Source organism: Lynx rufus, unplaced genomic scaffold (assembly GCF_022079265.1).
Source record: "Lynx rufus isolate CCGP_SWC_20201006 ecotype Redwood Valley unplaced genomic scaffold, mLynRuf1.p SCAF_17, whole genome shotgun sequence".
In the NCBI taxonomy this organism is placed as follows: Eukaryota; Metazoa; Chordata; class Mammalia; order Carnivora; family Felidae; genus Lynx; species Lynx rufus.
Window position 1 is genome coordinate 48,472,339 of NW_025814831.1, and position 15,713 is coordinate 48,488,051.

At 41.9% G+C, this 15,713-nt stretch overlaps 1 protein-coding gene across 2 annotated transcripts in view; it reads right to left on the reverse strand.

Annotated features, from left to right (window-relative positions):
• The window catches only part of PTGDR (prostaglandin D2 receptor), a 59,875-nt gene extending 44,457 nt beyond the window's left edge, over window positions 1-15,418 (reverse strand). Inside the window, exons 1-3 of one of the 2 annotated variants that reach the window (XM_047079654.1) lie at window positions 14,468-15,418; window positions 2,030-2,293; window positions 409-433 (exon numbers count right to left, since the gene is read on the reverse strand). In XM_047079654.1, coding sequence (XP_046935610.1) covers window positions 2,054-2,293; window positions 14,468-15,304 — 1,077 coding nt within the window. In that variant the 5' untranslated portion in view covers window positions 15,305-15,418 and the 3' untranslated portion in view covers window positions 409-433; window positions 2,030-2,053. Of the gene's footprint in view, window positions 1-408; window positions 434-2,029; window positions 2,294-14,467 lie in introns of those variants that run through there. The other variant, XM_047079653.1, reaches the window with a different exon arrangement.
• Between the last annotated feature and the right edge of the window lie 295 nt (window positions 15,419-15,713).

Below are 15,713 nucleotides of genomic sequence, written 5' to 3' on the forward strand. Positions count from 1 at the left end.
GACTAATATAAATGCTAATAGAAGAGCATATAAAAATTCACACTATTAAACCACTGGAGAAAGAAATACAACTGGCAACTGTTTATTCAAAAAAAAAAAAAAAACTAAACCTCTTCCTTTCATTTAAAGAAACTTCTTCTGCAAAATATTATAAAATTATGTTTATTGATTCATGTGAGACCTTATCAAATTATCTTGACAGTTATTATAGCACACCTTCCAAAAGGAGAGCACAATAAAAGAGGCATCTCCTGGGGTGCCTGGGTGGCTCAGTCGGTTGAGCGACTGACTTCAGCTCAGGTCATGATTTCGCCGTCTGTGAGTTCGAGCCCCGCGTTGGGCTCTGTGCTGACAGCTCAGAGTCTGGAGCCTGCTTCTGATTCTGTGTCTCCCTCTCTCTCTGCCCCTCCCCCTGCTCATGCTCTGTCTCTCTCTGTCTCAGAAATAAATAAACATAAAAAAAAATTTAAAAAAGAGGCATCTCCTCTGAAAATAAAACACACATGTATTTACCCATTAAATATACAAATGAAAGTTAAACTTGAGAACAAATGCATTTTTCATGAAGTCATCCTCTCAAATTACAACTTGTATATTCCTAATTTGGTCATTTCACAGTTCTGCTATACCAAAAACAAACAAACACACATATATATCCAGGTTAATACATCTCTGAGATAAACCAGAGATGAAAAATGGGGTTGCTGCTAAACTGGAAATAAGACAAACACTCTTGTCTTTGGAAGGGATGGCTGAGTGGGGATCTTGGGACTATTCATATGTAGCCAGATTTCCAGCTCAGAGTCTCTGAGTGTGTTGGGGTACAAAAGGACCCTAGAGGTGACGAAACCTCTCTGACAGCCCCCAAGTGTTCTTTTACCAAAAGTGCAAGTTCTTACCTACAAGCTGGATTTAGAGGTTTTTGTTTGGCTTCTTAGCTGCAACCATATTTCCCCCACATTTCCCTTTTGGCCATAGTGTTGCTAACCTTTGTAAACATTTAAACATACGATTAAAGTGCTCACTTGTGCTCCATCTGAGCCACATCCTGCTCCAGTTTTGAAAGCATAGCTCTCAGGGACCTCAATATGATCTTACAGTTCCCACAAAGAGCAAAATATGGCTGTTAATAGGTGGATGTTAAGGTTGTTGACATGATCCTCAATTGAGGTTAGGGGAGTCCTGGGTGGGCTTTTCTCTGTGCCAAATGCCCTGCTGCTTCACACAGCCAAACGCAGTGAACACGACTCTCTGGGAAGTCATATGTCACCATTTTTCAAAGAAACATAAATCCCTCCCGCAAAGAATCCATCAATATGATAAACATATAAAATGAAGTTTCCAAAAATTGAAACATTTTGTAACCCACTCCCAAATTTCGATTCCTACTGACATCCCTACCTGAATACTAGACTTCAAAAGATAAAAACTAGTGTTTCTTCTCTAGGCTGGGGACCACAGTCACATCTTGCCTCATGTCTACTTATTTATGGACCACCTCTCCACATGAAGCAGTGAGCACCATTCCAGAGGGTGGCTGGCAAAGGCCTGTCCAAACCCTGACCTGGCTGTACTTCCCACCTCACTTCTCTGCAGAGCATCTATAATTCAGGCAATTAGGATACAAAATAAACAAATCAGGTTTCACCAGAAATGAATAGGATAAGAAATTTTAAGAACACACATCACATAATTGTAAATAATGGTGCTTCTACCGGAATCCAAATAAACACCCAGAAGTGTCATTATTCTCTCTAAAACATTAGGGACGCCACGCCCAAATGTTGGAACAGTTAAGACTGTTAACATTGGTTACACTACATGAAATTGTAGTTGCTGTTCATAACTCAAGATGAAAAAATCGACTGAACTGGTTCATGACTAGAGTGGCCACAGATTGTTAAAGATGTTATCAAATACTTCTGAAAACACATTTAGATGTTTTGTTATGGGAGATAGCTTTTAAATTGTAATTTTTTTTTTAAATCATGGTTCTTTGACAGAAGATGTGACATATTCCTCAGCTTACCAGAGACTGGATGGTAAAATACTGTCACAGACTGGACTCCATGTTAGTTCGGCACGAATTGCTATACCAATTTCTGTACATAAGAGGCCTTATGAAAATCTTGTGAAAAGACATCCGAAATACCGGTGTTCTGAAAATTATGAAAATCCAAGGGTCCACAATGGAGATTACAGATAGAAAACGCAAGGCTCGGAGGTCTTCCATTTCTTCAAAGGTGCCGTTTTCCTCATTGACCGCTTTAAATGCTCCATAGTAAGCACGATACTGTTTTAAAGAAAAACATCCCATTATGACACTGAAAGGCTGATGGTAGAAATAAATTCACTTACCTCACTTTAGAAACATTAATTTTTTAGGAACATGGCAACTTGGCTTGGAATATTCATTTTTGGTACAATTACAAGCAGCAAAGACCACTGCCACTGACAGGAATAAGTAAGGAGTTTGGAAGGTGCAAGGTCGACCTGAAGGCTCAGTGGAAGCGAGTGCTTCTGGGAGAGGCGTCTAAGTCCCTGAAGGCTGCTCTACTTGCTGTGATGCTGCAGGGCTGGGGTTTCCAGGTCCCTGCCAGGCTGTACAGAGGAAGAGCTGACATGGGACAAATCCAGGCCACCAAATCTTTTACAAAGAGGGTCACCACGTTTCCATAAACACAGAGATTCTCTTTTCTCTGGTTTTTCTTTTTTTTCTTCTGCCTGCTTTCTGTCCTTTTATTAGCCCAGAATCAAGCCTCATTTGTGAAATGTTGCATGTTTGGAGACAACAATGAAAGAGAAACTTTTAATCAACGAGGAAACAGGAAATACTCCAGTGGGAAGATAGGAGGAGACTTACACAAGGACCTGTTCAACTCATGTGAATTACATATTCTTAGGATAGATGCTTACCTTTCTGTGGTTGACATCCTCTTTTCAGACTAGGATACACACACACACACACACACACACACACACACACACACACACAGAAATATAAGGCTACTTACTTGTGCCTGACCACTCATATTGTCTTGATCTTCCCCGAGGTTCTGACCTCCTTGGAGCCCTGCAAATTGTCCCATCCCATGGCTTTTCCTCCTGTTGAGCCACCATGGCCAACACTTCAGCCAGCACTACCATTGTCTCCCACTCTGCTGGAGGCCAGCCGTTCTATTTCCTATGCCTACTGAGAGTCTAAATCCATAATAGGACAAAATGGACTCGAATGGGACAGAAAGCATGTAAACTCAACATTACTGGGAGGGGTTATGAATAATTGTCCAGCCCAGACCCATTCAGTGCAATCAAGGAATATGAGATGTGTCTTCCTGTAATTGCTTCCTTACTTTTTACTCTATTTTCTATAGAGCATTTCAGTGGGCTCAGACATTCCCATCTACTGCACTTAAGAAGATACACTTAGGGATGCCTGGGTGGCTCAGCTGACTGAGCATCAACTTTTGATTTTGGCTCAGGCCATGACCTCATGGTTTGTGGGTTTGAACGCTGAGTCAGGCCCTACTCTAACAGCATGGAGCCTGCTTGGGATTCTCTCTCTCTTTATCTCTCTCTGCCCCTCCGCTGTCCACATGTGTGCACTCTTCCTCTCTCTCAAATAAATCAACATTTTTTAAAAATAAAAAAGAAGTTACACTTATATCTGAATGCCCTCTCCCATCGTCACTAATAATACTACTAATAATAATAATGGTTAGTGCCCATGTAGAGCACTGTTCTAGGAATTTCACTTTTAAAACTTCGTTTCATCCTCACAAAAATCCATTACAATCATTATCTCCATTTCAAAAATGTGAAAACTGAGCATTTTACTTTAAAACCTTTTGGATTTTACATGCCCAAATCCTAGCTCCTTTCAAGGTCCATCTCAAACATTAAGCCCTTCGGGAAGTCTCTTTCAGGGAGCGGCTAAGTCCATTAGCTTTAGAGTCTGACCATGAGGTTGGATGGAACCCTCACTTGGCTGCGTGAAATTAGGCAAGTTATTCCATTTTCTCACCTATACAATGGGGATAAGTGTACCTACCTTCCATGACTGTTTTGAAGTTTGAATAAGATGATATGAGTAAAACCTTTACAACAGGTCTTAGCACACAGTAAGAACTCAAAAATTTGCCAGTATTATTATCTTATCATTAGTAGCAATACCTTTTCTCCTCTAAACTCCCTTACGGCCCCAATCACTCCATCCCTCGTCCTGTATTATAGCTTATGTGGGCAGATGTGATATTTTTCTCATTTTATATCCCCACAGTGAATTACAGCACTGAATGTTGTTTGTACCAGAAACATGCTGAATTTGATAAATGGTCAACAGTAAGTTGATTTGAAAAGCAAATACTTTATGTAAGTCTGTTTTTACATTTGTTCCTTTCTCCTCAAAGTAGAGTACAGCAAAATATAATTTTAACTATGTCACAATACTTTATTAGTTGGGAGCTGAGTAACTAAATGAGATTTACATAACTAAAACAAACCATTTTACTTCTATGCAGTATTTGTCCATGTCCGTTCTATCGCATATTATTAGGTTAATCGTATTTTCAAGTCACTTGATTTATATTAGAAATGTATACTTGGATTTTTATTTTATTTTTATTTTTTGAGTTTACTAAAAATGTGACAAATGTATTCATTTATGACATATTAATTCTGAAGAGATATCAATTTAAACACAATTTAGACTTTCAAAACCTCTCTGTTGCTCAGTAATATTCTCTAGAATATACTTTATAAACTGCTTTTATTCTGGCCATAAAAGATGACCAGAATAATGAATAAACTCAGAATATAAACCCCTCATGTTTAAAGTAGTTCAATTTAGAGTGAATTGGTATGAGAAGAGCTCCCTCTACTGGACTTAAGAGTCCAGGAAAAAAATGCTATGTTGCCAACTTGCTGGAGACGTAAGTAGCTGGACATCCCTGCTGAGGAGAGCTCTCTGGATTCTAATGCCCCTTCTATCCAGTTTATCCATCACAACACCCAGACCTCATCCTCTGCACTAGCCCCTTTAAATCCACTTTCAACTCTTTTCCCTGGACCCATGTTTTGCCCACCTCTAACAGCCTCCTTTGAAAGGAGCATCCTACCCATTCTGTTTGCCCACCAAAATGAAATACACACATGAGTTCTCTCAATACAGGCAGGATGTCCTCTATCACTTCTCTGACTCCATGGATTCTGATATATGCAATTATACAAGCTCGTCCTTATCTTTATCTGGCCTATAAACTTCTCAGCTATTATGGCTAATCTATCATTAGATCCCTTTTCCATCCATCCCTGCTCCCCTACCAACCTCCAATACATTGTGGGTCTCTAAGGTAAAATGAATTTTGATGAAAATATGTTACATGCATTAGAGAATGTGCTACAAACTTCTTCTAAAGCTCATCCCATAGTCTCTATATTTTCTTCCAAAAAAAAAAGTTTTCAAAATGGAAATCTGAAAATTCAGTTTGGTTAAGTATCTTGCTCTAATGCAGCATTATAGCAAAATTAACTTAAAAAATCAAACCTCAATAAATTTTTCACTGGTTTAATGAAATATATTATTCGTGCTATGAGCAAGGTTTTTTTTTTTTTCTCCCTTCACATATAGCCTTTATTTTTCCCAGTCACCAGGCCCATTCCTTAGGAGAGTGATTTTCAAAGTGTGGGGGTTTCCAATACCTGTTCAGTGTGTCTTCAGGGTATCATATCATTAAAAACGTACAATATCATAAAAAAGATTTATTTGCCTTTTTCACTCCTAGGTGTACAGTTAAGTTTTACCAAGGATACCTGATGTGTAATGACATCATCATTCCAATGGCTAATGGAATATATACTGTGTATTCTTGTGTTTGCTAGACCTTTCTTAGGTAGTTGATTTTGGATATACACATACGTGCATTTTCAGAGAATGTTCTCAGTACTTCTGTGCTCCTAACATGCTTTTTCTTTCATTTTATCTTCTATAATCTCTAGAATTTTATTATCATTCATTATATCTTCGTGAAAGCCCCAAGTTTTCCTTACACCAATGCAGAAACACAAGAAGTAAGTACATTTTGTTAACTTGTTTTGCAATAATATTTAAAATTTTTCTTATTTAAAATTCCTAATATGATAAATACTAATAGATATAATCTACAAAAATTAAAGTTCTTTGCATCCTTAATAATGTTTAAGAGTGAAAAGGGGTCTTTAGACTAAAAAAATGTTAGAAAACCACTGCATTAGAACATAATGCTCAGGGGGAGGAGTTAAGATGGCAGAGTAGTAAGGGGACCGTGGGCTTGTCTCCTCCTGCAAACACAACTAGCTCAACATCAAACCATTCTGAACACCTAGGAAACAGATCTGAGGATTAACAGAACAATCCGCATAATTTGAGGGAGAGAACACAGCAGGGTACATGGTGTGGAGAGGTGAATCAGCGGAGAGGAGAGCCATGGTGCCGCAGAGGGGAGGCAGAAGTATTCAGAGAGAGGAGAAAGAGGGGGAGACAGAAGAGCATATCGGGTTTGTGCAAGAAAGCACTCCCCCTGAAAGCAGCAGAGAGAAACAGTAAAAATATGGACAGGGGACTACACAAGGAAACTGTCCCCCAGAACTACTGATGGCATTGGGGGCGGGGGAGGAGACGGTTTCAATACCACCAGTTTCTTATAAACAGCAGAGCACAGAGTCTGAGGTTTAGAGGTCAGCCACTGGTGGTGCTCTGGCAAGGAATGGGGGTAGAGCCATGGGCAGTGGGGTCTGAGGACCCTCTGGGTTGCTCAGTAAGAAATGGTTCCCTTGCGAACCCTCTTGCACTGTTGGCGGGAATGCAAACTGGTGCAGCAGCTCTGGAAAAGTGTGGAGATTCCTCAAAAAATTAAAAATAGACCTACCCTGTGACCCAGCAATAGCACTGCTAGGAATTTACCCAAGGGATACAGGACTACTGATGCATAGGGGCACTTGTACCCCAATGTTTATAGCAGCACTCTCAACAATAGCCAAATTATGGAAAGAGCCTAAATGTCCATCAACTGATGAATGGATAAAGAAATTGTGGTTTATATACACAATGGAGTACTACATGGCAATGAGAAAGAACGAAATATGGCCCTTTGTAGCAACATGGATGGAACTGGAGAGTGTGATGCTAAGTGAAATAAGCCATACAGAGAAAGACAGATATCATATGGTTTCACTCTTATGTGGATCTTGAGAAACTTAACAGAAACCCATGGGGGAGGGGAAGGAAAAAAATAAAAGAGGTTAGAGAGGGAGAGAGCCAAAGCATAAGAGACTCTTAAAAACTGAGAACAAACTGAGGGTTGATGGTGGGTGGGAGGGAGGGGAGGGTGGGTGATGAGTATTGAGGAGGGCACCTTTTGGGATGAGCACTGGGTGTTGTATGGAAACCAATTTGACAATAAACTTCATATATTAAAAAAAATAAATTAAATAAATAAATACATAAATACATAAGTAAGTAAGTAAGTAAGTAAATAAATAAATAAATAAATAAAAAGAAATGGTTTCCTTGCTTGGAGTGCATTTGGTAGAGGTGATACAGCCTCTCTGAAGGCAAAAGACCCGGCAGGCACCATATCAAGCTGCCAGGTTCAACTATAAAGGAACAAAGATAAGGACTGAGGGCAGCAAACCCTGGCATTGAGCTGCTGCCGCCGCTGGTGGCCTGTTTCCTGGGACAAGTCTGCCCTGGCTGCAGCGTGGCAAGACCCTCCCCCAGAAGAACGGCACAAATCCCTTCCACCCACTTACTCTGCTGATCATAGACTGCTACAAAGTTTCAGCCTTAGGGGAAACTGGATTTAGCTTCATCTGGGTTTTGTTTGTTTGTTCTTTTTGTTGTTGTTGCTTCTGTTTTTGTTGATTTTCTTTTATTTGTTTCTTGGATGCAGGAAGAGCAAAATTTTTATTTTATTTTATTATTTATTATTTTTAAATTTTTTTTCTCTTTTCTCTTTTTTTTCTATCAAGCTTCTCTTAACAAGCACACCAAAACACATCTAGGATCTAGCTTTCTTTATTTGTTTTTAAATTTTAAAATTTTTATTTCACTCTATTATTGTTTTTCTTTCCTCCAAAATGACAAGACAGAGGAATTCACCTCAAAAGAAAAAACAGGAAGAATGACGGCCAGGGATTTAATCAATGCAGATATAAGTAAGATGTCTGAACTAGAATTTAAAATGATTATAACTATAACTAGGAAGAATTTAAGATTATAACTATAACTATAAGAATTTAAAATGATTATAACTATAACTAGGCTTGAAAAAACCAGAGAAGACACGAGAAAGTCCCTTTCTTCAAAGATAAAAGAACTAAAATCTAGTCAGGCTGAAATTAAAAATGCTATAACTGAGATGTAAACCCAAGTGGAGGTCATAAAAATGGGATGGACAAGGCAGAGGAGTGAATTAATGATACAGAAGATAAAATTATAGAAAAAAATGAAGCTGAAAAGAAGAGGAAATCAAAGATCAGGGATCCCAAAGGCAGACTTAGGAAACTCAATGCTTTATTAAAACGTAATAATATTTATATCATAGGAGTCCCAGAAGACAAAGAGAGAGAAAAAAGGGCAGGAGGTTTATGTGAGCAAATTATAGCTGAAATTTTCCCTAGTCTGGGAAATGACACAGACATCAAAATCCAAGAAACATAGAGGCTCCCATTACATTCAATAAAAGCTGGCCATTGACAAGATATACCATAGCCAAATTCACAAAATACACAGACAAGGAAAGAATCCTGAAAGCAGCAAGGGGGAAAAAAGTCCATTAACTTACAAGGGAAGAAAGATAAGGTTTGCAGCAGATCTCTCCGAAAAAAACTTGACAGGCCAGAAAGGAGTGGCAAGATACAGTCAATGTGTTGAATCAGAAAAATATGCAGCCAAAAATACTCTATCCAGCAAGGCTGTCATTCAAAATAGGAGAGATAAAGAATCTCTCAGGCAAACAAAAACTAAAGGAGTTTATGACCACTAAACCAGCCCTCCAAGAAATTTTATGTGGGACTCTTTGGGGAAAAAAGGACCAAAATGAACAAAGACTATAAAGGACCAGAGAGCGTCACTGGTAACAACACAATGACACTAAACTCAACATCTTTCAACAATCATTCTGAATGTAACTGGACTAAATGCTCCAAACAAAAGACACAGAGTATCAGAATGGGTAAAAAAAAAAACAAAAAAACAAACAAAAAAAAAAACCCCACAAGATCCATCTATATGCTACCTACAAGAGATTCATTTTAGACCTAAAGACACCTGCAGATTGAAAGTGAGGGGATGGAGAACCATCTATCATGCTAACGGATGTCAAAAGAAAGCCAGAGTAGCCATACTTATATCAGACAAATTAGGTTTTAAACCAAAGACAATAACAAGAGATGAAGAAGGACATTATATAATAATTAAGGGATCTATCTATCAAAATCAAACAAATGTAAATACGTATGCCCCCAACTTGAGAGTACTCAAATACATAAACCAATTAATAACAAACACAAAGAAAATCATTGATAATCATACAATAATAGTAGGGGACCTTAACACCCCACTTATAACAATAGACACATCATCTAAGCAGAAAATCAACAAGGAAACAATGGCTTTGAATGACACGAATGGACTTAACAGATATACTTAGAACATTTCATTCTAAAGCAGAATACACATTTTTCTTGAGTGCACATGGAACATTCTCCAGATAGATCACATACTGGGTCACAAATAAGCCTTCAATAAGTAAAAAGAGATTGAGATCATGCCATGTATATTTTCAGATCACAACGCTATGAAACTTGAAGTCAACCACAAGAAAAAATTTGGAAAGTCCTCAAATACCTGGAGGTTAAAGAACACCCTACTAAAGAATGAATGAGTCAACCAGGAAATTAAGGAAGAAATTAAAAATACATGGAAGTAACTGAAAATGAAAACACGACAGTCCAAACCCTTTGGGATTCAGCAAGGCAATCCTAAGAGGAAAGTACATTGCAATTCAGGGCTATCTCAAGAAGCAAGAAAGGCCCCAAATAAACAACCTAACCTTACACCTAAAGGAGATAGAAAAGGAGCAGCAAATAAAGCCTAAAGCCAGCAGAAGAAGGGAAATAACAAAGATTAGAGCAGAAACGATATAGAAACAAACAACAACAACGAAAACCAGTAGAACAGATCAGTGAAACTAAGAGAAGGTTCTTTGAAAGAATTAACAAAATTGATAAATCCCTAGCCAGACTTATCAGAAAGAAAAGAGAAAGGACCCAAATAGATAAAATCATGAATGAAAGAGGAGAGATCACAACCAAAACCAAGATATACAAACAAGCGTAAGAGAATTCTATGACAACAAACTGGGCAATCTGGAAGAAATGGACAAATTCCTAGAAACTCACAAACTACCAAAACTGAAACAGAAAGAAATAGAAAATTTGAACAGACCCATAACTGGCAAAGAAACTGAATCAGTATTCAAAAATCTCCCTACAAACAAGAGTCCGGGGCCAAATGGCTTCCCAGGGGAATTCTATCCGACATTTAAAGAAGGGTTAACATCTATTCTTCTTAAACTGTTCCAAAAAACAGAAATAGAAGTAAAACTTCCAAACTTATTCTACTGGGCCAGCATTACCTTGATTCTAAAACCAGACAAAGGCCCCACTAAAAAGGAGAATTACAGGCCAATCTCCCCAATGAACATGGATGCAAAAATTCTCAACCAAAACAATAAAATACCCAGGAATAAACCTAACAAAAGAGGCAAAAGATCTATACCCTGAAAACTATAGAACACTTATGAAAGAAATTGGAGAGGACACAAAAAAATGGAAAAGCATTCCATGCTCATGGATTGGAAGAACAAACATTATGAAAATGTCTATATGACCCAATGCAATATACACATACAATGAAATCCCTATCAAAATGCTACCAGCATTTTTCACAGAGCTAGAACAAACAATCCTAAAATTTGTATGGAACCACAAAAGACCCCAAATAGCCAAAGCAGTCCTGAAAAAGAAAAACAAAACTGGAGGCATCACGACTCCAGATATATTACAAAGCTGTAGTCATGAAGACAGTATGGTACTGACACAAAAACAGACACATAGAACAATGGAACAGAACAGAAAACCCCAAAATGGACCCACAACTATATGGTCAACTCATCTTCAACAGAGCAGGAAAGAATATCCAATGGAAAAAGTCTCTTCAACAAATGGTGCTGGAAAACTGGATGGCAACATGCAGAAGAATGAAACTAGACCACTTTCTTATACCATGCACACAAATAAATTCAAAATGGATGAAAGACCTAAATGTGAGGAAGCAACAAAATTCTAGAGGAGAACACAGGCAGCAACTTCTTTGACCTCAGCTAGAGCAACTTCTTACTTGACATGTCTCCGAAGGTAAGGGAAATAAAAGCAAAAATGAACTAGTGGGACCTCATCAAGATAAAAAGCTTCTCCACAGCAAAGGAAACAATCAACAAAACTAAAAGGCAACCATCGGAATGGGAGAAGATATCTGCAAATGACATATTGGATAAAGGGTTAGTATCAAAAATCTATAAAGAACTTACCAAACTCAACACCTGTCTGCATTGAATATATTTGGAACTTTACAAATTTTTAAATAAAATAATTTTATTTTCTTTTCTTATTTCTTTTTAGTGAGAGAGAGCATGAGAGAATGCAAGCACATGAGTGGGGTGGGGGAGGGGGATGGGCAGAGGGAGAGGGAGAGAGAAAGAATCCCAAGCAGGCTCTGTGCTGTCAGTGCAGAGCCCAATGCAGGGCTTGATTTCACAAACCTTAAAATCCTGACCTGAACTGGAATCAAGAGCCATGGGCTTAACCAACTAAGCCACCCAGGAGCCCAGGGAGAGAGAGAATCAATCTTAGGCAAGCTCCACACCCAGTCCAGAGCCCCAACACAGGGTTTGATCTCACGACCTTGAGATCATGACCTGAGCCAAAATCAAGAGTTGGACGCTTCACCAACTGAGCCACCCAGGCATCCCTAAAATCATTTTCAAATCCATTATTTCCTTCCATCCTCACAATCCCGTATAAGTTATTCAGTTCCCCTGAGAGACATGTCCAAATGCAATGCTCTTGTGTATTATGCTATATTATGTTCTTTTCGACATTATTGTTACTAAAACATTCAAAATGAGGACATAACATCCATACATTTAGCTATTGTCTGCTTTTTCACAGCGCAGGTAAGTAAGGCTATTACTTTAGAGCAGGAGTCTGTGAACTTTCTCTGTAAAGGGTCCAACAGTAAATATTTTACATTTTACAGGTCAAGAGGCAAATAGTGAGTATTTGGTAGGTACTTATATAACAAGAAAACACATTTCCACAATTTTCACTGATGAAATTAAAAATGTATAATAATTAAGTACATTTTTGGGGTAACTGATGTCTACTATTGAGAAAAATGAAAGTCTTTTTTTTCTTGGAACAGTATTTGAGTTAATTGGGGTTTAGAGTTCCTGCATACTATCATCAAATTGATTTGTAAAATCAGTTCATTTGTAAAAACTATTCTTAATTCCCCAGCTGTGCAAAAACAGTGGGCAGGATGGATCTGGACTGTGGGCTGTGATTTGCCAACTCCTGTTTTAGAGTATTGTTCTCCAGATGATATCCCTGGATCAGCCGCTTTCACCTCACCCAAGAACTTGTTAAGAATAAGAATTCTTCAGGCGCCTGGGGGGCTCATTTGGTTGAAAGTGGGACTCGGTTTCAGCTCAGGTCATGATCTCATGGTTTGTGGGATACAGCCCTGCGTTAGGCTCTGCACTGACAGTGTGAAGCCTGCTTGGGATTCTCTCTCTCTCTCTCTCTCTCTCTCTCTCTCTCTCCACTGCACTCTCTCATTCCCTCTCTCAAAAATAAATAAGTAAAAAAATAAATAAGAATTCTTCAAAAACATCTGAATTAGAAACGATGGGGGATAGGGCCCAGGCATCTGTGGGTTGTTTTTTTTTTTCCTTAGGTTTATTTTTGAGAGAGAGAGCAAGTAGGGGAGGGGCAGAGAGAGAGAGAGAGAGAGAGAGAGAGAGAGGGAGACAGAATCCCAAGCAGGTTCCACGCTGTTAGCACAGGGCCTGACATGGAGCTTGAACCCACAAACTGAGATCACGACACCCAAAATCAAGAGTCCAAGGCTCAACTGACTGAGCCACCCAGGCGCCCTGCCATCTATGATTTTAAAAGCTCTGTTGGTGACTTTGAGCCAGCCAATGTTTCAGAACCACTGTTACATATCTATGCCTATACCTGATCTCCTTCTATATAGATGTATTTATTTCTTTTGGGGAATTCTGAGCTTAACCGTGCATGATGATGCCACAGACAACTCTTTTCCCACACGTTAAGGCCTTCATTTAAAAAAAATTACATTATATTCCACCTTCCTCCAATCTTAAAAATAACATCCAAAATTGCTACATTGCTACCTACTCACAGACGTCTCAGCCTTCAAAGGCATTGTTGGCAATGGATTTACTTAAATGTATATCATGTTGAACAAGGACACTGAGGATGGGGGAAAGGGAGAGGAGCAACCCTGAAAAAGTTCTCTCAACCTCGGTTGCTCCTAAAACGTCTTAGCCGGGATCCCAGGAGGAAACACCTTCACAGCTACCAGGTACTTCTATCGCCACCACCACCCCCATTAGTAAACAGAAACCGGAGATAATGGCTTTCCCGTCACCTCGCCTGCCAAGATAAAAACAAAACCTGTCAAGGCAGGTTGTCCAAACGACAGGCTGAACCTCGAGTACACACCTGCCCGTCCAAACAGCCCCTCTGCCTCTATGGCCACCCGCCCCCCGCCCGCCCCCCACCGGGAACAGCAGCTGCCACTCCTCAAAGATTACTTGAGAATTTTTAAAAACGAAATCTATCTTTAGTCTCTCATCTCTGCAAATCACTCTGGCAGGTTCTGGCAGGATTACACCTTCCCTTAGTCTTTCCACGCCAACACCTGGGGAAAAACTCCCAGGTGCATTCGCCCATTTCTGACGCCACTAAAATTATGGGCGGGTCTACGAAATAAAACATTACCTAGCCCTCTGGAAAGAGGAACCAAATTCTGCTCCTCAAATGCTGAGGTGCTAAAATAGCCCCGAGATCCTCCCAGAGGGGAGGAGAGGGTACTGCTAACTGGATAGGTTCTGCGGAGCTAGGGAGACACTTTCAGACTCCGTCTTTGCCTTCCTTTCTTTGTTTCCGCCTCTTCTGGCTCAACAAATTCGGTTCTGTGTCCTCGGGGCTGTGGAGGGGACCCGATCTGGGGAGCGCACCAACAAACCCTCGGGGCCCAGGGCGCAACTCCTGCGCGGCGTCCAACGCACTCCACCCTTCGGTCCCGCAACCGCAGCCTCGGCGCGCAGCGACTCACTATTAAAGGCAGGGAGCACAGAGTGAAGAGCACCGTCATGAGGGCCAGCAACAGCAGGTGGTCCAGTTCCTCCAGGGGCTTCACAGCCGCCTCCTTCTCGCCCGCGCCCGGCTCCGCGCGGTCCCTGGTGCCGGAGCGCGGGCGCCGCCGCAGCCGCCGGTGCATCTCGTAGAGGTTGCGCATGGCGCTCAGGTTGCACAGCACGATGGCGAGGACCAGCAGGGCCATAAGGCTGGCGTAGAGCACTGAGTAGCGCAGCACCGACGGCGAGCGCTCCTCGTGCACCATCTGGATGAAGCACCAGGTGCCGGGGCAGTACTGCACGAACTTCCCGATGCCCGCGAAGGGCAGCGCGCAGAAAGCCAGGCAGAAGGCGCCCACGACGGGCGCCACCAGCGCGCCGCGGCGCAGGGTGATGTGCCGTCGGTAGAAGAAGGGGTGCCCCAGGGAGAGCCAGCACTCCAGGGCCATGGCCAGGAGCTGCAGCGTGGAGGCGAGCCCAAAGAAAGACATGAAAAAGGCGAAGGTTTGGCACAGCGAGCTGTCCGACGCGGGCGCCAGTCCCCACAGGCTCCGGTTCTGCGCGTAGGCGGCCAGCACGAAGGGGCTCACGAGGCATTTGCCCAGCAAGTCTGTGACCGTCAGGCCGCACACCAGCACGTAGAAGACCGAGGGCGGCGTGCGCGGCGGGCAAGACCCCAGCCCCGAGCGAGCCAGCAGCCCCAGCGCCAGCAGGTTGCCCAGGAGGCCCGCGCTGAAAAGCACCCCGCCCATGGTCGCCGAGTAGCCCTTCTCCACGGAGGTGATGTTGTAGCAGCGGTAGAGCGGCTGCCGCATGGCTGGTGGCGCGGCGGGCAGGCGGGGCTGCAGCAGGGCCAGGGCCCAGGTGTCCGCGGGCGGGAACCCCCGGCGGCTCCGCGCGCGCGCGCGGCCCCGACCAACAGGCTGCGCCGCAGAGGAAGCTCCGCGGGCGGAGGGGTGTTCCCTACTGCCGGCACCTCCTATGTAAACTCTCTGGTCACACCCCGCCCCTCGGGGCGGGACGCGGGGCCGCGTGCGCACCCCGCGCAGGCATTGTGGAACCCGCAGCAGCCGCGCAGAGGTGGCTGCCCTGACGTCCTGAGGAGAGATAAGCCCTTCGTGCCCAGAGTTGGAAAGAAAGAAGTCCCAGCGTCCAAGGCCGGTCTTTCCGACGAGGCGAGAGAGCTGCTGAAGTGGAGGGAGATTAAGTAACAGCCAAAAGGGA